Genomic DNA, 21910 nt, shown 5'->3' with positions numbered 1-21910 from the left:
GAAAATGGCAGTCCCCTTTGAACGCAGAGTTTCCAAGCCCAGCACAGGGCACCAGGGTTAGGGTGGGAGAGGGCACCAGAAGAAAAGGAACTGTGCTGCTTGCAACACTTCATTTTATTTGAATGGTCCACACAGGTCCTTGGCACGTGGGGCATAGCGGCTGCAGAGCAGGGAGAGCCACCTGAGACCCAAGGGTCTCTTCTTCCTGGGCTGCTGCATACACCCCAGTACATATACCCCAGTACATACACCCCAGCCTCTACCCCTGCCTTCCTGCTAATTTAGCCATTTAAGTGGGAGATGGTTCCTTGACATGTCAGTGTGACCTGCCTCTCCCATACTTTACAAAGCACTCAGCAGGGGCTTTCCACACACCTGCACAGACTGACAAAGTCATTTACCTGATTCAGGAACATTCTAGATACAGACAGGGGCAGGGAAAAGTCTGAGTGTGTGTTTTTGCGTGAGTGAACCTGTGCTCTGTCCCTAGCCTTGGCCCTGAAGCCCTTCAGGAGAATAAGACAGGGCAGCTAGGGAGGAAGGGCCCCTGTGTGGGGAGATGTGGCTTTACCCAGGTCCTGGGTCTGATGGGATGGTTGACGGCTCATGTGGAGGCTACTTCTAAGGAATCAGTTCTTTTTATGCCCATCGGGGATCCTTCCTCCCTTTTGGGATAACAAAAAATGTTCTCCATACCTGGAAAATGTGGGGACATGAGGCAATCTTTTAAGGACCCGTTAGGTTTTAGGATGGCCTGTGCTGTTTCTGGAAGGTACCCAGTGAACACCCAAGTTCTGTGGAGAGGAAGTCCACAGCTCTCTGGGTGTGTGTGGAAATGGGTGGTGTACTATTGCTGGGGGGAGAGGGCCTTGAATAGCTCCAAATTCAAGAGAGGTTACCTAGTCAACAACTGCAATTGGTGGAGTACACTCAGAGCATAATAAATGAAGGTGTTCTATTTTCAAAGAAGGTTTGGGGGTCAGGAGGGGAGGTTGCAACAGTAGCTATGATGCTGTGGGCATGAAATCATTCTTACACCCAAGGATATCCAAGTACTTCCCTCCCTCCTTTGTGCTTTTTGCCTTCCTTTTTTTACAATCTTCATTTTAAGAAAAGAAAACTGCTAGGTCTGGAGATGCTGGTTTCCTTGGATCCCTCTGCCCAGCAGGCAGTGAGTGCCTGCATGCCAGGTCCCAGGCTGCGCCGTGGAGGTCCTTCCCCCTCGGATCTGTCAGAGTCCGGCCAGTGCCCAGACCCACACCAGCACCTCATGCTGGCCTAGAGCTGAGCGGGTTATTGGCTGGGGATGGGATTGGATATCAAATGTGGGAGCGAGGTAGAAACAAGCAAAAGACCCAATGAGACAAGAAAACCAACCAAGTGCAAAACCAATAGTCCTCAGGAAAGTCCCAGACAAACTCAGATTGCGATACAGGCTGCAAGTCAAGATCATGCTTCTGCTATAACAAGGGATCCGTGGCCTCTGAACACTGTGCCCAGGCCTATTCGCTGCCCCCCGCCCCCCACTGCACTTCCATTCAGGGAGAGCAAGGTCCTTTACTTTTCCCTCACAGTGGGTGGCTAGGACATGGAGAAGCGGGCAGGGCACTATTTCCATTTGAATGCTTTGGGCCTGAGGTATTTGTAATATATGATTTTTTAAAAGAGTTTCAAATTTAAGATAGAAAAACAAGAAATACAGATAAACACAAAGTAGAAAATAAAAATTACCCACAGTTCCTTGGGTGCTTAAAAACCTTGCTCAAGGCTGGGCGCAGTGGCGCATGCCTGTGATCCCAGCGACTTGGGAGGCTGAGGCAGGAGGATCTGGAGTTCAAAGCCAGCCTCAGCAACTTAGCAAGGCCCTAAGCAACTTAGCAAGACCCTGTCTCTAAAAAATATGAAAAAGGGCTTGGGATGTAGCTCAGCGGTTAAACTCGCCTGGGTTCAATCCTCAGTACCAAAAAAACAAACAAAAAAAAACCACCCTCCAAAAACCAAAATAACCAGACTTGCTTATAACCAGAAGGTTTCTCTCTCATGGGATGGATTTCACTGTATTTTTTTTCTGGCTACCATTAGATAGACCTCATGGTGTGTGGAGATATTATGAAGTTTACAGCTTTTCCTGGTCATTTAGAGAGAGCAGAACTGCCCAAGTTAGTTCTATAACAGATCCAAAGCAAACATCATCCATAAGGGGCCTCTAGCGAGCCACTCAAAGAGTGGCCATGTGTCTGCTTGGACAACTGAGGAGTCGGCCCAAGAGAGACCTCCCAATACCCCATCTGCTGTGCCAGCCTGAGACTCCCATTTGAGAACTCTGACCTGATTATGGGGAAAGGGCATTTGTAAAAGTCCCAACTGCAGAGTCAACCTGGAAACCCACAAGGCCAAAGGACAGAGGTGCATCTCCCTGTGTAGCATTCTTCTGATGAGGCTGTCCCATCATGACCAGAGCCACTGTGAAATATCCCTGCAGACTGTCCAACTTTATAGCAGTGAAGCTTCTGTGGGAGCCAAGGACCTTCAACCTGTCAGCATATTTGGCTGCACAGAGCCACCTGCTAAGGAGACCCTCTAAGTCCACAGACTGTCGGTCAGTGCAGAGCATCTCACCCCCGGGGTGGCTGGAGTAGCTCCTCCTAAGCAATTAACCAAGCAAAGGGACTTTGCCTGGGAGTAAGAAGCAGATCTCCTTGCACTTTTAGGTGGAGGTCCTGTTTGCAGATAACTCCATGTTCCCCTTAAAATAAAACAGAGCTGCTTAATTATAAGAACACTCCTTTGGTTACAGATGGGACTCAACTTTAGTCTTATCATGAGCCAGACTCTAATGACACTAACACATACCTGAAAGTCTCCGGTAAGGCTTGTTGCTGTTTTTGGTGCCATTTTGGTGTTTCTTGTCTATTGTGGCTGACAGAATTCCTTTGCCATTTAGGATTTTCTCTGGTGAAGGTGGCACTGACTTGGACATCAAGATGGGCTTAATTAAAGGAGGGGTGGAGACGGCAGAGGAGGAGGTGGAGGAGGAGGTGACTGCAGTAGTGGTTGTAGAGTTCATTTTGACATTGGCACCATCTGCCTTCACTAGGTTAGGAATTTTCTCTAAACTGACTACAGGAACCGGAACGCTGAAAAATAAATGAACAAACATACACAATTGCCTTCTTTGATACATCTGGTCTGCTGAAGAGCTATAGCCGCTTATCATTATCAGAACACTTCCTTATCACTTATTTATACTCCTCCTATAAGCAAGCAGCATGATTCCAGTTTTGATGGGATAGAGATTTGTGCTGTGGAAAGGACCAACAGGGGGTGTGTGGCTGGCACAGTGCCCAGGATAGCATCAGAGCTGACTGATTACCTCCCGTGCTGGCTTGTCCCCATGGATCCTGTGATTCTCCTCTTTCTCAGGTCCTATGTGTGGGTCTCTGAAACGGCACCTTGGGTAGAACAAGGCATCCGCTGTGAAGCCCAGGCAGAGACACTGTCTGTCCCCTGCAGACAGTGTGCCACAGCTGAATAAGGTTCCCTTCCCCCTGCTCACTAGTCTCCCACCCCAGCCGATCGACCTGACATCTGCTTAGCTCCGGAGAGCTGACAGGATCACACCCCACGGAGGCATGGCTTCAGGCCAGCCCGCACTCCATGCTGTTGGAGGGCTTCTGGATCACTCTCATATCCGGGGGATGGGCTCAAATTGAGTGAGCCGCCATGTACCATTATCCAATGTTCCATTTTAGGCAGCTAGTTATGTAAATAGGCAATTCTCAAGGCTGGCAGGTGAGAGGATGAATTTTAAGAAGGCAAGAGCACAAAGGTGTGCATTCACTCTTCAGAATCTGTCACCTTTGCCCCACTTCCCTGCTATTTCTCCTGTGATGGATGTGCATTTGATTTCTGCAGCTCTTTAATGCTGGAGGACCCTGTGTCTGGGGGGCTGTGGAGGACTCTGTCTTAGGGTCTTAAAAGATGAGATGAATAAGCTTTGCTTTGGTCCCTGAACCAGATTCCCTTTCCTCCTGGCAGGAGGGTAGAATGCTAACACTTCAGCTCCCCAATCATCTTTGAGCTGAGAGTGCAGCCGACTTAGCTATTTGAATGCCAAATGATGGAGAATATGGCTTTTACATGCCTGCAGACAATGTAGGGCATGAAAGAGAGGCTGTTTTTGGCAGGGGAGGAATCCTATCTGTCCACAAAGCTGGCTGGCTCCCTCTTCTCTAAGATACACTCACAGATCATTTCTGCGATCAATGTATTCATGAGATTATTTCAGCAACCCCTGTCCCTGTTCTGACTTAGAAACAGGATCACAGATGTTACAGATCTTTGCCAGTGAGAAGGGCACAGAGTGGTGGAACAGACTGTGGCTGGACATTACAGATTCTCCCTTGGGGCCATATGACTTCTTGGCCTGGGGAAAGAGTGTGGGACTTAGTCTGTGTGAGGGGAAACTGGAATGGTGGCTTTTAGCAATACTTGGTATAACTGCCAGTTCTGCCCTGTATCGGAGTCGTTGATGCACGGCTGCCTGTTTATTTAATGATGATTCTCTACGCACTCCCATGTTGCTTGCCAACTGCACCAGAAGCCCTTGAGGAGTGACAGTGCTCAGAAGTTATACACACTCCTCGGTGAAGTTATCACCTGCAATGGTTTGAATGAGTCCTCCAAAGTTCATATGCTAGAAACTCAGCCTTCAAGTTCATATGTTGATGGTATTTGGAAGTGGTGTCTTTGAGAGGTAATTGGGGTCAGATGAAATTGGGAGGATGGGGCTCCCCGACAGGGATTAGTGGCTTTATAATAAGAGGAAAGGAGACCTGAGCCTGTGTACTTCCTTACCCTCATCATGTGATGCCCTCCACATGACAGCAAAAAGGCCCCCACCGGTTGCTGGCACCTTGATCTTGGACTTCCTCGCCTCCAGACCATGTAAAACAAATTTCTTTCTTTCCTTCCTTCCCTTGGGGTACTCCACCACTGAATTACATCCCTAGCCCTTTTTAATTTTAAGACAGGGTATTAATAAGTTGCTGAGGCCTGGCCTCCAACTTGCAATCTTCCTGCCTCAGCCTCCTCTGTTGCTGGGATAATAGGCATGTACCACTGCCACCATGTACCTACCATTTTTCTTTATAAATCCACCCAGTCTGCAATATTCTGTTACAGCAGCAGAAAACAGACTAAGATAACACTGCATTCCTGATTTTTTTCCAAATGATTAAAAATGTGAAGGTGTGTGATATTGTGCAACAGAATTCTTCCAGGCTCATTTTTTCACCCTATTTTAAAAAACACAAGCTACAGAAACCAGAGTCTCAAAGAGATATCTGCACACCCATGTTCAGAGCAGCATTATTTGCAACAGCCAGAGGGTGGAAGCAACCCAATGTCCATCAACAGGTTAATGGACAAATAAAATGTGGTACAATTTGGCCTTAAAAAGGAAAGAGATTCTGACCTAGGGATGAACTTTGAGGACAGTGTGCTAAATAAGCCAGTGACCAAAAGACAAATAATATGTGATTCCACTTCCACGAAGTACCCAGAGTAGTCAAATTCATGGAGATGGGAAATAGAGCTGCGGTTGCCAGGGGTTGAGGGAGAGGAGAATGGGTATAGAGTTTCATTTTTGTTTTTGGTATTGAGGATTGAACCGAGGCGTACCCTACCCCTGAGCTTCATCTGCATCCCTTTCCATTTTTTATTTTAAGACAGGGTCTCCCTAAGCTGCCCAGGCTGGTCTTGAACTTGCCATCCTTCTGCCTCAGCCTCTGGGATTACAGGCATGTGTCACAGCACCCAGCCTAGAGTTTCATTTTTTAAAAATTAATTAATTCTAATCTGTTATTCACAACAGCATCATTGTTATAAAATGAAGAGAATTCTGGAGCTTGGTTACACAGCAATGGGAATGTACTTAACACTACTGAACTGTGCATTAAAAAAGGTTAAGATGGTAAATTTTATGTCACGTGCATTTTACCTTAATTTGAAAAAATTTAAAGGTACAAACTAAAATAAAACCCAAACAAACCAAATTACAAAACTCAATGTAAACCTGAAATACACGTACATATGTGTATGTGTATACACACACATAGAAGAACCTACTCAAAAAGTCTTCTTTAAATTTTTTTTGTAGTTGTAGATGGACAGAATGCCTTTATTTTATTTATTTACTTTTATGTGGTGCTGAGGATCAAACCCAGTGCCTCACACATGCGAGGCAAGTGCTCTGCCACTGAGCTACAGCTCCAGCCCTCAAAAAGTTTTTTTTTTTTTTTAAATTTCTCACTCTTGATCAGATCTACTGTTTTGTCTCTTTAAGTACAAAAATAAACCAAACTTCAAATGTTGATACTATTCAGGTGAGCAGGCCTCCAGCACCTGAGCCACCTTCTCTGACAACACTTCTTTGTGAAGTCAATTTAGTTCAGGAAAGGAAACGAAGACCTTCCCGCTCCAGATTCCGCTCTCATTGAATGAGCAGGGATGAGCACAAAGTTCTCCAGGTTCTGTGAAGCATGCCCTAGTGTAGGCTGAATGCTTATGTTCCCAGCAGACAAAGGTCTGATGCTGGGAACAGAATAATTCAGAACAAATGTATAAATTGCCCTTCAAATGCTCACAGTTCAGTTGTGTTTCTCCTCCAGAAAGTCCAGCTCCACGTGGACTCTGTAAGGCAGCCGCATGAGCGCAGGGGCACTAGGCCCGGACATCTGGACCAGTGCGCCTGTTGACTCATCGCTTAGGTGATGCTTCTCTCAACTATGTGTGACTGAGCTTGAACCACGCCAGCTAAAGTCTGTGACTGAGCTCCTAATTTGAAATTTTTCCCACTACCTAACAAGTATGGCCCATTCATTTTCTGTACCGCCAACCCTTCCAGAACTCCAGCTGGACAAGGACAAAGGAGGAAATGATCATAAGATGGTGCCATACAATATAGAAAACCAGTCCCAGGGATTTGATCTTTTTTAAGGTAAGAGAGCTGGCCAATATGAAAACCTGTTGAGAGCCCTGCCACCTCACTTCACTTATGTACCAATCCCCTGCATGTGTCTGTAGTCCAGCAGTGGGTAGTGTGGCCACGGGAAGCCACCTGACATAGTTTAGATTTGGAATGTCCCCCTAAGGCTGTGTGGAAGGCTTGGTCCCCAATGCAGCAATGTTCAAAGGAGCCTTAGGAATGTGATGGATCATGAGCTCTTTAATCTCATCAACCATTGGTGGATTCGTAGCTGAACGAACAACTGGGAGGTGGTGGAAGCTATCTGATGAGGGACCTAGTAGAAGGGAGTAAGTCCTTGGGGAATACTTTGGGGACTGAATCTTGTCCCTGGTTCCTTCCATTCTCTCTCTCTGATTCCTGGCTTCCATGAGGTAAGCAGTATTGCTCCACCACATGTTCTGCCTCATTACAGGCCTAGAAATAGCCAGGTGTGGTGGTGCATGCCCCAATCCCAGTGGTTTATGAGGCTGAGGCAGGAAGATTGTGAGTTCAAAGCTACCTTCAGCTAAAGTGAGGTGCTAAGCAACTCAGTGAAACCCTGTCTCTAAATAAAATACTAAATAGGGCTGGAGATGTGGCTCAGTGGTCGAGTGCCCCTCAGTTCAATCCTTAGTATGGAAAAACAAAGAAACAATGGAGCCAGCCAACCATGGACTGAAACCTCAGAAACTGTGATCCAAAACAAATCTTTCCTCCTCTTTTGAGATGATTTTCTCAAGTATTTTATCACAGTAATGGAAAGCTGACTAATACACCACTATCTCAGAAGTGCCTTCTGCTTGCTCCCCTGGTCCCTTTACTCATTCTCCTCAATTCCTTGGCAATCGCCTTTCCCAGCCAGGGAAGTGCCCCATCCTTGGGTAGGTAAAGACTTCTGGATGGCAGTGGAAACTGAATGGTAGGTTTAATTTTTTTTTTCCATTGGAAAGAGGCCAAAGATTCTGATCCCTGTTTTCACAGGGTGGGCATGGCTCATCTTTTCTATATTCAGTCACACTAACTCAAACACCTCCACGTGTGGTGAGGAGCTGGGAGTGGGTGGTTAGTTGGCAATACTCAGAAGATCGACTAAGCAATGTATTATTCTGTTTGTGTAGGTGATAAACAAGCCAACAAGTTACTCCTGAGGTTAGCAAAGTCCCCTGAAATTCCTTCCCCTTCAATCTTAAGGAATGCATTTACATACTGCCTTAGGGCTCACAATTTGCAATCTGTTGCATTGATCAACTATTGTCCTTCCTTTGAGGAGCAGGGTTTGAAAGAGGAGTCTCCACTCTGCCCAGGCTTTCAAAATGCCTGTTTTGTTTGCTTAGCATGAACTCTTTCAGGAATCCCAGGGCTGCAGCTAGCTTCCTGTCTACTATACAGGGAGTACTTATCTCCTTGTTATCTCTGTTCCTCCACGGTCTCTCTACCTCCATCTCAGTTGGTCCTGCTGGGAAGGGACCCTCCCTCATCCCCCCCTGCACCATGGGAAGGTGTCTACCTTCTGTGTCTTTTGTCCTGCTTTGGCTGCCCAAATCTTCTTCCTGTGTGCTTGGCCTGTCTGAATTTATCTTTCTAGACCAAGGCAGGTCTTCTGGCTTTAAGAAAAATGGTTCTCTTGGCAGCAAGTAGATTCCCTCCCTGCCCAGTGATGTCTGCAAAAGAGCAGAGGTGGAGAATCATGATGGTGTCATTGCGAGAGCCACCAACGTGCTGCAGGGCCAGCTGCCCTCCTGCCAGCTACGCTTTTCTGGTGAGCAAGATTTATTCTTCTATCATCAACAGATACGCCTTAAGAGAATGGTTCACAAAGTCTTTAGGTTTGCAAAAATTATTGCCAGCCTTTCTCCACTTACCAGAGCAGGGCAAAGATGGATTTGACAGGCAGGAGCAAGAGGACATATGGTATCTGTGCTGTGGGTTTCATGTCTGATGAGAGTTCTCAGCTGTCTGATTTCTCCCACCCCTTCCTTCAACAAAGACCCATGTGCCTGTGCCATGGTCTGGCAGAATTTTGAGAATCTCTGATTTACTGGCAGGTCCCTGGGAGAGCCATCTCACTCAGCCTTTTGCCTTCCAAGCAGTGACAGCATTAAGTCATCCCAAACAAAAAGGAATTCACCCTCTTTTAAAATGCTCTTGGAGGAGAAATTCTATTTGGCACTCTTGGGTGTCTTTTGGGGGTTGCTACTAGACAATTATTTATATCAAATTTAAATTCTTTAAGTAAAAAAAAAAAATACTTGGGGCATTCTGGAAGGCTCGGAGTTGGGCAATCATTAAAAACCAGTGTAAATAACACAGCCATGGAGTCTGCCCTAGTAGGAGAGTTATAATAGGTAGCACATAAATCCAGATGGATAAATAAATGGGATATATATATATATATATATATATATATATATATATATATATATATATAATTTTTTTAAACACACATTTTTATATCTGGTAAAATACTGGGAAAACTTTCAGAAACCCTATTTGTAAGTACTTTTAGCATCCACAGGGCCCGTAAGTAAGAAAATCTACTAGGCTAATTTATTATTCTGTGGCTAAGTGTCAGGCCTGGTGGTGAGAGAGGAAGCACAGTGTATAATCTCTCTTGACCTTTGCACTTTTTGGATTCTCTCCCGCAAAACACAACCTCAGTAAACTGGGGAAATGTGGTCAGACTGCACAGCTATTGTGGGGTGAGTAGTCATGGTGGCAGAGGCAGGGTGGGGGAGTGGGGGGTAGGGGTGAGGGGGGTAGGAGTTTGGTGGCCAGGTTCTCTCATTCTCATACCAAGGGGAGCTTGGCCGGCACCTACTGTTGGCCGGGAAGGGTACAGCATGCAGCATCTTCAATGACAATAATGGGTCAAGGTTTCCTTCCTCACCCAGCAGAGGTGATTAGTTGCTGAGAAGAATGATGTGGAGTTTCCTGCTCAGACAAGTTAGGCATGTATGTGTGTGTCTCTGTGTGTGTACATATGGGTGGGTGATGAACAAGCTGACTTTGACAAATTGCAAAAATGGCCATAAATGAATGAAATAAAAATCTCGGAGGACAAGTTAGGCTGAATTGAGGGTCAGCAACTTGTCAAAGTTCTAGAAAATTCACTTACTATGGAGGGTGTTGCAAAAGAGATTAGGACAAGAGTTAGCACAGGTTTTGAAATCAGAGAAATTGCCCAGCGCAGTGATGCATGCCTGTAATCCCAGCAGCCTGGGAGGCTGAAGCAGGAGGATTACAAGTTTGAGACCAGCCTTAGCAACATAGCAAGACCCAAAGCAACTTGTGAGACCCTGTGTCAAAATAAAAAATAAAAAGGGCTGGGGATATGGCTCAGTGGTACAGTGCCCTTGGGTTCAATCCCTGGTCCTCTCCCTCTGAAAAAAGAGAAATCAAACAAAACTATATTCGAATCCTGCCGTATCTATTGCTGGAAGCATTATGGTAGTAGAGCATGTGACTTCCTGGCTTCAGGACCCCGGCAAGTCCATAGAACTTCCGCGAGAACGAAAAAGGAGCAGCAGCTGGCAGATAGGTACTGGCTTTGGCTTCTCCCTCCTTCCTTGGTGGGCTGGTCTCTCATATAGCACAGAGCCCACACAAGTGGTCCCCTGCTTAACTTATCTCAGGCCTTCGTGGCTCTGTACCTCTGTTTCCTGATCAATAAAATGAAGGTAATGATAACTGAAGAGATTACATGAGGTAACAGACATGAAGAGCTTGGCACAGTGCCAGGCACACAGCAGTGCCTCAACAAAATGTAGTGAAACCAATAGAGGACACAGGGTCACACCATTCACTTTTCCCACTGTCCCTGATACTTTTGGGGTGTACTTCTGGGAAGAAAGGCCATCAGAAACCTCTTGTCTTCTTTGTCTTTTCTGACTCACAAAGATGGACAAGGTGGGAGGAGGCAGTGACAGTTGACGGGCAGGTGGCCTCCACTCACCCAGAGAACAGGACTTCTGGAGGTGCAATGAAGAGGAGAAGAGAATGGGAAAGGAGGTCTTTCCAGACCTGATGACCTCTTTCCAGGACTCTTCAGCCAGCTCCACGGTCCTACCTGATTATCCATTACTAGCACTGCCAAGCCTGAGCTAAGTGACTAAAGCACATCTGGAAGGAGAGTGGGTGGGATAGCCAGCCTCCTCTCCTACAAATGAGTTGTCTCCTGCAGCATGGTAGGCCACAGGGGCCTCTGTCACTCTGGGACATCACCCAGAGGAATGACTACACTTGCACCCAGCTGCTCCAGAGGAAGGAGGAGGCCACAGCACCAGCCTCTCTGCTGGTCTGTTAGTCTCTCCTGGTTTTCTCCTGTTAGGGCTTCCCAAGGCCCAGAGCTCAGAAGATCGTCTCCACACACACTGGAGAACAAGAAGTGATAAATGTCCTGATGTTCCTGGGGAGTCCTAGTGCACCAGGACTGTGGAAAAACCAGCAACCTGGAGAAGGTAAAGAAGAAGGAGAATGGAGTCCTGATTCAGGAGGGCATACGATGCTGCACAGTCTGCCTTTGAGACCAGCTGTGCTTGTAGTGGTGTGGTCTCAAGGTCAGGAAAGGCTTAACGACAGCCCTTGACCAAAACAACAGCTGCTGCTCAGGGTCTTCCCTCTCGACTGAGCCGCACACTTCACATGAATGGCCACTGAAATTCACATCAGTGCAGAAATGATATCAGAGCCTTTGAAGGACAGATGTGAGAAGATAGGGATCAGGAGGCAGGTAGATTCTGCAAAGTGTGCTGGTACAGAGTGGGACAGATCCCTGAGTGCCCTGGTCCCCAGCATAGGACCAAGACAGGCCACACTCCGGAGCAGCAACTGGGCGCGCTCCCCTCTGCAGCCACCAGAGGTCATTGGCTCCCACTGTTGCAGAAACAAGCTGCCCTTCTGCAGGGCCTGCCACTAGCCTAGCAGGGCCAGAGTCCTTACTGTCATTCTCAAACCCTGGAGCCAAGGGAGAGATTAGTGACATGGGAGAGATAGGGACTCCTTACAGACCACCTTCATCCCCCTGCCAAGGTAGGCTGGGAGCAGCACCTGAGCAGAGACCCTGAGCCCCCATCCCCAGGCTTTTGCCTTTGAAAAGTCCTTATGAGCATGTTGGGAAAGGAGTCAAGGACAGAGTCTCTGGCTGTCTTCAGTGCCCCAGCCTCTGCCAGGGAGCCTGACCCCAGCTGCTCTCATTTCCTTCAGAGAGGAACAGTCCCAGGAGTACTCCCTTTCCCAGGTGTAACACTCACTCACTCAATTTTTTCCTCTTCACAATTGGAATCCATTCCCTAATAGGCAGCCCTGCACCTAAACCACTTTTATCCAGAAACAAGCACATTATTTAAAAAGACATTCAAGAATTTCGTCTTCATATTGTCCTACAGCAAACTAAGGAAATTATTTTAAAATTCTTATTTATTTTTACTTTTTAGTACTAGGGATTGAACCCAGAAGTACTCTACCACAGAGCTACATTCCCCAGCCCTTTTTATTTTTTATTTTGAGACAAGGTTTTGCTTAGTTGCTGGACTGGCCTAAAACTTGTGATCCTCCTGCCTCAGCCTCCTGAGTTGCTAAAATTGCAGGAAGCGCCCCCAGCTTCAGGAAATTCTTTTTATATTAAATAACAAAATAAATCATGTTGAGTGAAATAAGTCAGACTCAGAAAGTCAAGGGTCCTATATTTTTTCTCATGTAGAAGCTAGAGAGAAAAAAGGGGGAAAAACCCAATTTGTGATAAAAATAGAAGCAAGACCAATAGAGTAAAGGATGGGGTGGGAGGAGGGAGGAGAAGAGGGAACAGGGTGGAAGTACTTGGCAATGAAATTGACAAGATTATGATATGGGTATATATGAATCTATCACAATGAATCCCACTATTGTGTATAATTATAATGTATCCATAAAAAAAGAAATACAGAGCTGGCATGCTGGCCCATGTCTGTAATCCCAGCAATATGCTTGGTTGTGGCAGGAGGACTGTCAGTTCAAGGACAGCTTCAGCAACTTAGTGAGACCCTGTCTCAAAATAAAAAGGGCCAGGGATGTGACTCAGTGATAGAGCACCCCTGGGTTTAGTATTATCAAAAAAAGAAAAAGAAAAGGAAAAAAAAAAAAGACCCCTATCTGCATTTTTCTGCATTACCAGTGAAAGTCTTAGCATGGCTTGCCTGACCCTTGTTCAAAATTCCCACCTCTAGTTGTAGGGTGCTTGTCTAGCACATGCAAGGTCTTGGGTTCAATCCCCAGCACTGCAAAAAGAATGAAAAGAAAATTCCACTACCAATGTTTGTGGGTTTTTTTTTGGTACCAGGGATTGAACCCAGGGACACTTAATAACTGAGCCACATCCCCAACCCCTCTTTGTATTTTATTAGAGACACGGTCTTGCTGAGTTGCCAAGGCTGGCTTTGAACTTGGGATCCTCGTGCCTCAGCCTCCTGAGCTGCTGGGATTACAGGCGTTTGCCACCATACACAGCCGTCTTGCACTCAGCCACCAGTGCAAAGGTGACCATTAAAGGTCGGGGAGGTCAACCTTCACAGGCTGGCCTACTCCACCTCTCCTGTCTAGTCACGTTCTCCTACATCCCTGCTCGACTTCTCTTGGATCCCGGGACCAGGTGCAGGGGCCCAGTTCTGTGCACTGGGGTCTGTGCTTGGTGCCCTCCCCTCTCCTGTGAACATCCCCTCCATCTATCCACATCCTGAGGAAATACAGCCTTCTCTCATGCTAGCTGTCCCTTCTCAGGTGTTTCTGCTGCACTTACCATGTTCAATGGAGAGGTTTTATTTCTACAGCTACATACATTGACCAGACTGAGAGCTACCCAAGGATAGGAACTCTGTCCCAGCAGCATATACAATGTCTAGCATTTAGGAAAGGCTCAATCAAAGTTTGATGCATGAATTAATGTTCTTGGCAAAGATGAAATCATATAACATCTTAATAAATGCACTGGTTCTCCACCAGTGCTTGGAAAGAACAAATGCTTTAGGGGAGGACCAGCCTGCAGCTCTTTCTCTTTCTTGGCAAGAGACAGAGAATGACAAAGGAAAGGCGTGAGTTCATAGTGATCCCTGCTGAGTGTCCGTGTGTGCTGGACGGTAGGTCATGCTCTCACATGGAATACCATGTTTAATCTTCACCCCAATTTTACAATTGAGGCATAGAAAAGTCACCCCAGCTCATTCAGTAAAATGAAGGCAGACATGGGGCTCGATCTCAGGTCACTCTAGGAAAGGTGCTCTACATGCAGCCCTGGAAGTCAGAGACCAGGGATGGAATCTAGCTCTGCCACTGGACTTGGACCAGACACTTCATTTCTTTGGGCCTCTGTTTTCTTAACTTCCTCACAGGGTAGTAGACGAGATCAGGGCTATAAAAGTGTCTGAAAATTATAAAGTGCTATGCAGCCATGAAAGGTCATGGTTACCCATCCTTGTGGCCTTCTCTCTCTCATGCCATTTTCCCCTTTCCCAGCTGTCCTAGTCTTATTATTCCCTCCGGAGGCCCCATTCTCTTTCTGAGCACTTCTGTGACTTCAGGAGGTCACTGTAGTTGACTCCCAAGGAGCTGTCCATTGTCCTTATCTTTGCTCATCTGCAGACCTGTGCGTGTGTGCACAGCATTTAACATAGCACTTAATGTTTAAGTTCCGGAGGCCTCCCCATCTAGGAGGGGACCTCATCTCCCCACCCTGTGCTTGAATATTCTGGCCGACCTACCTTTCATCTGCTCTGGCCCACCTGGCCTTTCTACCTTCCCCCCTGCAGTTCATAACAAAGGGGCTAGATTTCCATTCTAAAGACAAACATTCAGGGTGGAGCAGGAAGGGTGGACTGGAGGAGGAGGCAAGGCGGAGGTGGCTGCAGGAATCCTGCTGGAGAATCTAGGGAGGCCAGAGTGGTAGGGTCTGTTGGAGGCTCTACGGCATTTTGGATCTAGGATTTCACAGCCTGACTGGAACCCCTGAGGTGACCTCCCATGTTTTCTGGGAGCCATCAATCCTAAGCTGGGTTCTGCCTTCAGTTCACCAGCACCAGCCCTCAGTTATCATTTCCCTCTCCTCAAAGCTCTGGAAAGACTTCCAGGGTACCTGGGCTCCCCAGCCCACTTCACAGCCAGAAGACCCACCTTGCATTTCTAAGCTTTTTGGGAAGAGCCCTGTCTACCTGGGGAGAGGCAGCCCTCCCCCGCTGTGCTGGAGGGCATGCACGTGGAGTCCAGGGAGCCTGCTGATTTTTCTTTTGCTTTGGCTCATTTTCCTTCTGGAGCAGCCGGCTCCTCTCCTGCATTTTTAATAGCTGAGCATATTTAGCATTCAACACACATGTGCGGGTTGATAAGGCCCAAAGAGAAGGCAACAAGCCATCCAGGGGAAGAAAACCTCCTCCTACCTGCTCCCTGCCTCCTGTCCACATCTGCCTACCTCAGTGGGTTTGAGTTCCCCATGAGCTCAGTATGCTCGGCCTGGGTGGGAAGTGACAGCAGCTGGGAAAGGTTCCCTGTGCCAGGGCCTGGTCCCAAGCGGAGTGGGAACTCATAAGCAGAGGCTGAAATGCTTATTGCAGCTCAAAAGAGCCAAACAGCCATGATTTTATTTAATTTCCTCCCTCCCTCCCTCCCTCCCTCCTCCCACCCTCCCTCCTCCCACCCTCTATCCCACTTTCCCTCCCACCTTTTTGAAACAGGTCTTGCTATGTCGCCCAGGATGGACTCAAACTCCTGGGCGCAAGCGATCCTCTTGCCTCCAACTCCTAAGTGGAACTACAGGTCATGCCACTGCAACAGGCCCCACGATGCCTTCTTGACTTTCACACGGGGACCCAATCATCTTGTCCATCTCCCTCTGTCATTATGGATTGTGTTTACACTGGCCAGGGACTCTCTGGCCTCTGGTTCCCTCGGGAGTGGTCCCCTCCAGGGGCAGAACTAGTGGAGAGAGGGGCTATTAGAACCTGGGTGCTGGGTGACCTGCGACAGTAGTCAGCAGTTCACAGGGGATAAATCTGGTATCATGGAGATACCTTCTCTATTTTCCCCTTTCTTCTCATGTAGAGTTATTTTTTAACCCAATCCAGATACAAAAGGGAGAAAGAAACACAGACTATTTAACCTGTGCAAGAATTCCAGGAGGTCAGCCTGACCTCAGGGGTGGTGCTTTTACTGCTGTCCACGTGAACTTGAGCTACTTGGAAAAGGTGCCCCACGCCTGTTGTTAAATGGCACATAAAGGCCACATAGCCCACGTGGGCAGGCACTGCTTATGTTTTCTTGGCTTGTAAGGATCAATATGGAGCTCAACTGGAGCGATGAAAAGGAACTCTGGCCAGGGAGTCTCTGCATGGCCTGATTGGATGTTTTAGATCTGTTCCTACTACAGGCTAATGCATGAAGGGAGTGAGAGTTCATATCAGTTCGTGAGAGCCCCGAGGAGTCCAGTTAATTTATCTCTGAACCCAAGAAATGGAGAGACCCACCTAGGATCCCCCGGATACATGTTAAGATCTGTTGTGTCCGAGACAGCAGCCACCAGCCACTTGTGGCTACTGAGCATTTACATTGTGGCTGCCATGGACGAGGGAGGAACATAATTCTAAATTTAATTCATTACCATTTAAAAAGAGATAATTGGTTCTATTATTAGGAAATGTTTAAGTATGTTTGGAACAACTTGCATATGTGAATCTATTTTACAATCTCTAGTTTTTATGAAATCTAACAAGGAAGCAAATATTTCTGATGACAATTTAGTGTCCAAATTGAGATGTGCTGTAAGGATAAAATACACACAGGATTTCAAAAACAGAATGGGAAAAAAAAAAAAAAAGGAATGTAGCTGGGCATGGTGATGTACACCTGTAATCCCAGTGGTTTGGGAAGCTGAGGCAGGAGGATCGCGAGTTCAAAGCCAGCCTCAGCAACTTGGTGAGGCCCTAAGCAACTCAGTGAAACCCTGTCTCTAAATAAAATACAAAAAGGGCTGGAGATGTGGCTCCATGGTTGAGTGCCCCTGAGTTCAATCCCTGGTACCAAAAGGAAAAAAAAAAAAAAAAGAATGTAAACTACTTTACTGTTAGGGGGAAGAAAATATATTGTTAAAAAATTAATTTCACCTGTTTCTTCTCATTTTTTTTCAACGTGGCTGCTAGGAAATGTTCAGTTACACAGGGGGCATGTATTATATTTCCATGGACCGTGCTCATCTCACTGCTAGACAAAAGGCTCACCATCTCCAGAAAATCTTACAATCCCCTTTAATGGTGAGATCTGTTCCTTTCATTTCAGCAAGGGTTGATGGACAGGGATGTGGCTCAGTGGCAGTAGGGTGCTGGCCTAGCAGGTGTGAGATCCTGGTTCAATCCCCACATCACAAAAAAAAAAAAGAAGTTCAAAGTAATAAAACAACAACAACAACAACAAAAAAAAACCCCACCAACATCAAAACCAACAAGGGCACCATGTTTACTCAGCTGGTGAGAAGCTAACACATGGCAGACCCTGCAGCTACCGCTGAGCAGGAGCAGCATGAGGATATTAAATCTATGGCAGGCCACAGAGGGTGTCACAGGTGAGGCAAAAACTACGTGCTTTGGGGACTGAAAAGAGGATGATGGCCGATCACATTGCTGGCAAGGGGGAGTAAAGGAGACGAGACCTTTTGAGGAGATGGACAGTGAAATGCATAACAAGAATGGTGAAGATTTTGGCCAGGGAAGAAGGAGCAGGACACCATGGAAAGAACACCAGGACCAGGAGCAGTGGTGCACTCCGGCAATCCCAGTTACTATGGAAGTGGAGGCAGGAGGGTCGCAAGTTTGAGACCAGCCGTGGCGATTTAGTGAGACCCTGTCTTGAAATATAATAATAGTAATAATAATAACAATAATAATAATAATAGTAATAATAATAATAATGGCTGGGGATGTGGCTCAAGCAGTAGCGTGCTCGCCTGGCATGCGTGGGGCGCTGGGTTCGATCCTCAGCACCACATAAACATAAAATAAAGATGCTGTATCCACTGAAAAACTAAAAAATAAATATTAAAAAATTCTCTCTCTTTATTAAAATAATAAAAAATATAATAATAATAAAAAGGGCTGGGGATGTAGGTCATGGGTAGAGCATCCCTGGGTTTGGTCTATTCCTAAAAGCAGACAAACTAAAACCACTGAGCTTAGTTGGCCCTGCGGCCTTGGGCTCTCCTTCCCCTGGTCCTGTTTCCTGGGGCCCTGCCTATGGCCTATTCTTTTCATGCCACATATATTCCAGGAGGCCCCACCTGCATCCATGGCTTCAACCCCCATTTCTACACAGGACTCTGAAATCTGGATTCCACCAGTACCTCTCTCCTGACCTCTGGATCCAAACATCTGGATCCATGCCCACTGGATGTCGCCTAGTAGGAATTAATTAAATAATTCACAGTCCACCAACTCTCCAGCTGAACTCTTCTCTCCTTTCCTCCCTAGACTCTGGCGCTTAGCAGCCTTCTCTTCTTTTTTTTAAAAAAAAATTTTAATATTTATTATTTAGTTTTCGGTGGACACAACATCTTTGTTTGTATGTGGTGCTGCGCATCGAACCCAGGCCGCACGCATGCCAGGCGAGCGTGCTACCGCTTAAGCCACATCCCCAGCCCAGCAGCCTTCTCTTGAGGAGGAGGCAGGACTAGTCACTTAGTGGTCCAAGCCAAGAAACTCAACATCGTCCACAACTCTTCCTTATATTCCAGTCCTACGCATAACCAACCCCCAAACCCTGTGAAGGTTCCTCCTTGCTGCTTCTCCCGCTGGCCCATCACCCCCTGCCTTGGGCCTGGCTGCCATCACTTGGATTATGCAACAACATCCTCACTGTTCTTGCCACTTCCTGAGTGGCCCTGAAGCCATCCTTTAGACCTCGGACAGGCTGATCTTACCACAGCTGAAAATGGCCCCTTTAACAGCTCCATGCAGGCTTCAGGTGAAGTCTGAGTTCCTGAATTGACCAAGGACAGTGAAACTTTGATTGGAAGCCCACCCCTTGGCTTCACATCCTGCCTCTCCCCACAGGCAAACACTCTCCTACCTTCTGTTCCCTTTGCCTGGCTCACCTTTCCTTCTCTATTTTTTTTTTTTTGTGTGTGTATGTTACTAGGGATTGAACCCAGGGGTGCTTTACCACTGAGCCACATCCCCAGCCCTTTTCACATGTTATTTAGAGAAGGGTCTTGCTAAGTTGCTTGGGGCCTTGTTAAATTGCTGAGGCTGGCTTTGAACTAGCAGTCCTACCTCAGCCTCCCAAACTGCTGGGATTATAGGCATGCACCACCACATCTGGCCTCCGCTTTATTTTTTATTTTTGAGACAGGGTTTCACTAAGTTGTCCAGGCTGGCCTGGAACTTGACATCTCCTGCCTCAGCCCCAGTTGCTGAGGTTACAGATGAGCACCACTGTGCCTGGCTCATCTTTCCCACTGACTTAATTTTTTTTGGTACCAGGGATTGAACTCAGGGCACTTGGCCACTTAGTCACATCTGCAGCCCTATTCTGTATTTTATTTAGAGACAGGGTCTCACTGATCTGCTTAGTGAGGCTGGCTATGAATTTGCAATCTTCCTGCCTCAGCCCCCTGAGCTGCTGGGATTACAGGCGTGTGCCCCAGCACCCAGCTTTAATTTTTTAATTATGGAAAAATAGATAACATAAAATTATCATTTAGATAACCACAAATTCCCATTCAAATCCCATTTTATTTTTTAATCTCCTTACTATAGACATGTCGGACTTTTGATGATTTGATTCATGATTTATTTGTTTATTTTTGGTACTGTGGATAAGGGGCGCTTTACCACTGAGCTCTATCTCAAGCATTTTGTCTTTTATCTTAAGACAGGGTCTCAGTAAGTTGCTAAGGGTCTCACTAAGGTGCCCAGACTGGTCTTGAACCTAAGAACTTCCTGCCTCAGACACCTAAGTAGCTGGGATTAAAAGTGTGTACCACAGCACCTGGCTTGACTTGTGATTTTTTTTCTCTTTATGATGGTGAGAAAATCATAAGCATTAAGTAGAAACTGTAACTTGTTTTTTTTTGTGGTGCTGGGGAATGGAACCCAGAGCCTGATACATGCTAGGCGTGTGCTCTACTACTGAGCTACATCCCGGCCCAGAAAATGTACTTTAAATTTTGATCTTTTTCCAGGCTAGCCATGTGTAGTATGATATTCTCTTGTGACCGTGGGCAGTGGCAGTGGGCTGCAGCCCCCAGTCAGCCCTGTGATCGCAGGGTTACCATATAAAATGGGCTTTGTGTTAGAGGACTTTGACTGTAGGCTAATGATAAGTGGTCCAGCTAAGATAGTCAGCAGGTTAGGTATATTAAATGATGCCTCTTGATTTATGGTATTTTCAACTTACCATTGTAAATTGAAAATTACATAACCCCATCATAAGCTGAGGAGCATGTGTACTTGTCCTTCAAATGAAGCTGAAGTGCAACCTCTTCAGAGAAACTTTTTGAGTACTCAGCATGGGTTGGATGTCCTTCTTCTGGGCTACCAATATCAGAGTCCTTATCACATTACACTCTATGTCAGCTTATGTCACTTCTTGCAGATTCCCTAAAACAGCATCTGTCTTATTTAACTTTGGATTCCCAAGGCTGCTGTATACAGTTGTACAGGTTTTGCACTGCACTGGGATAATTAATCGACTGAAGAAGTCATTAGGGCATGAAGATCATCAGTCCATTGTATACTTGGTACAATGAGACTCACAGCCATTAAGTGACTTGTTCAAGGACGTACAGAAAGTGAGTGGCAGAGGCTGGGCTTGAACTCACTTTCCCGCCCCTAGCTCAGTGCCCATCTTTTTATACTCTATTCTAGGGAGGCCTCTCAGAACTCAGTTCGGACTCTATGAGCTCCAAGCTGCAGTCCCCAAGGCTGCATCTTCCCAGCCTTGGGGACCCCGTCTCTTCCTGACTTACGTTCCTGGCTACAGCAAGTGGAAGGATGACAACAGGCAGACTGGCGTAAGGCCAGCTAGAAGACCATGGTGGCCCGCGGCCTCTTTGCTGGTGCACCCCGCTGGGCTGTCTTCACTCCCCTTCACCCGCTTGGAGTGACGCCAGTGGCCGTTGGCTTTCTCCTCCACCCTAGCTCTGAAGGCTGTTTTCATTTAGAGCCATTTCCCTCCTTGCCATCTCTGGGATCAGCTGGCTCCTTCAGACTCAGTCACGCCTCCTTCTGGTCCTAGCTGGAGGTGCCTTGCCAATGCAGGTCCTAATGAGCATGTGTGAAGTGCCAGGAGTCTCCATCGCAGTGGGGAGTGATCTAACCCTACAGATCTCCCTGAGGTCTGCCTCCTGGGAGAATGCTTTTGAGCACCATGGGACCCCCAAGGCAAATTCATTTTATGATCATCTATGAGCCGGCCATATCTCCTGCTCACTTGTAAGCCCCTTGCCCAGCTTCCTGAGTTTACTTCTCTCAGCTCATTTCTGGACTTTGCATAATTTTTTTTTTTCAGTGCTGGGGGACTGAATCCAAGGTCTTACACATGCTAGGCAAATGCTGTACCACTGGGCTACACCTGCAGCTTCAAATAAATTATTATTATTTTTTTTTTATCATTCTCCATTTTCATCTTACTGTGACTCTGAAGAGCCATTTCCCTCACTTATTAGGCAGACTGCAGCTCCCAAGTTATGGGAGCTCTGTCCTTTGGCATGTATGATTAATGAAAATGATAACATTATCCTTAAAGACGTACTGAACATGGACTCTGATCCAGATGTTGTACTTGCTGCTTTATCAAACTCAGCTCACTTTGTCTTCACAACAGTCTCAAGAGGGAAAACCCCATTTTTCAGGTGAGGAAACGGAGGCACAAGATCAAATGACTTGCCCAAAGTCA

General features: G+C 46.7%; 1 protein-coding gene across 8 annotated transcripts in view; it reads right to left on the bottom strand.

Moving 5' to 3' along the window:
- Positions 1–21910, bottom strand: part of Atxn7l1 (ataxin 7 like 1) — a 236872-nt gene that overhangs the window by 30834 nt on the left and 184128 nt on the right. For 7 of the 8 annotated variants that reach the window (XM_076834751.1, XM_077110607.1, XM_077110618.1 and 4 more), the window contains one exon: positions 2854–3137. In XM_076834751.1, coding sequence (XP_076690866.1) covers positions 2854–3137 — 284 coding nt within the window. Of the gene's footprint in view, positions 1–2853; positions 3138–8516; positions 8630–21910 lie in introns of those variants that run through there. The other variant, XM_076834729.1, reaches the window with a different exon arrangement.

The sequence above is a fragment of the Callospermophilus lateralis genome, chromosome 1 (assembly GCF_048772815.1).
Source record: "Callospermophilus lateralis isolate mCalLat2 chromosome 1, mCalLat2.hap1, whole genome shotgun sequence".
Lineage (NCBI taxonomy): Eukaryota > Metazoa > Chordata > Mammalia > Rodentia > Sciuridae > Callospermophilus > Callospermophilus lateralis.
Note: the sequence above shows the minus strand (reverse complement) of the source record. Positions and strands in the feature narration are given on the sequence as shown.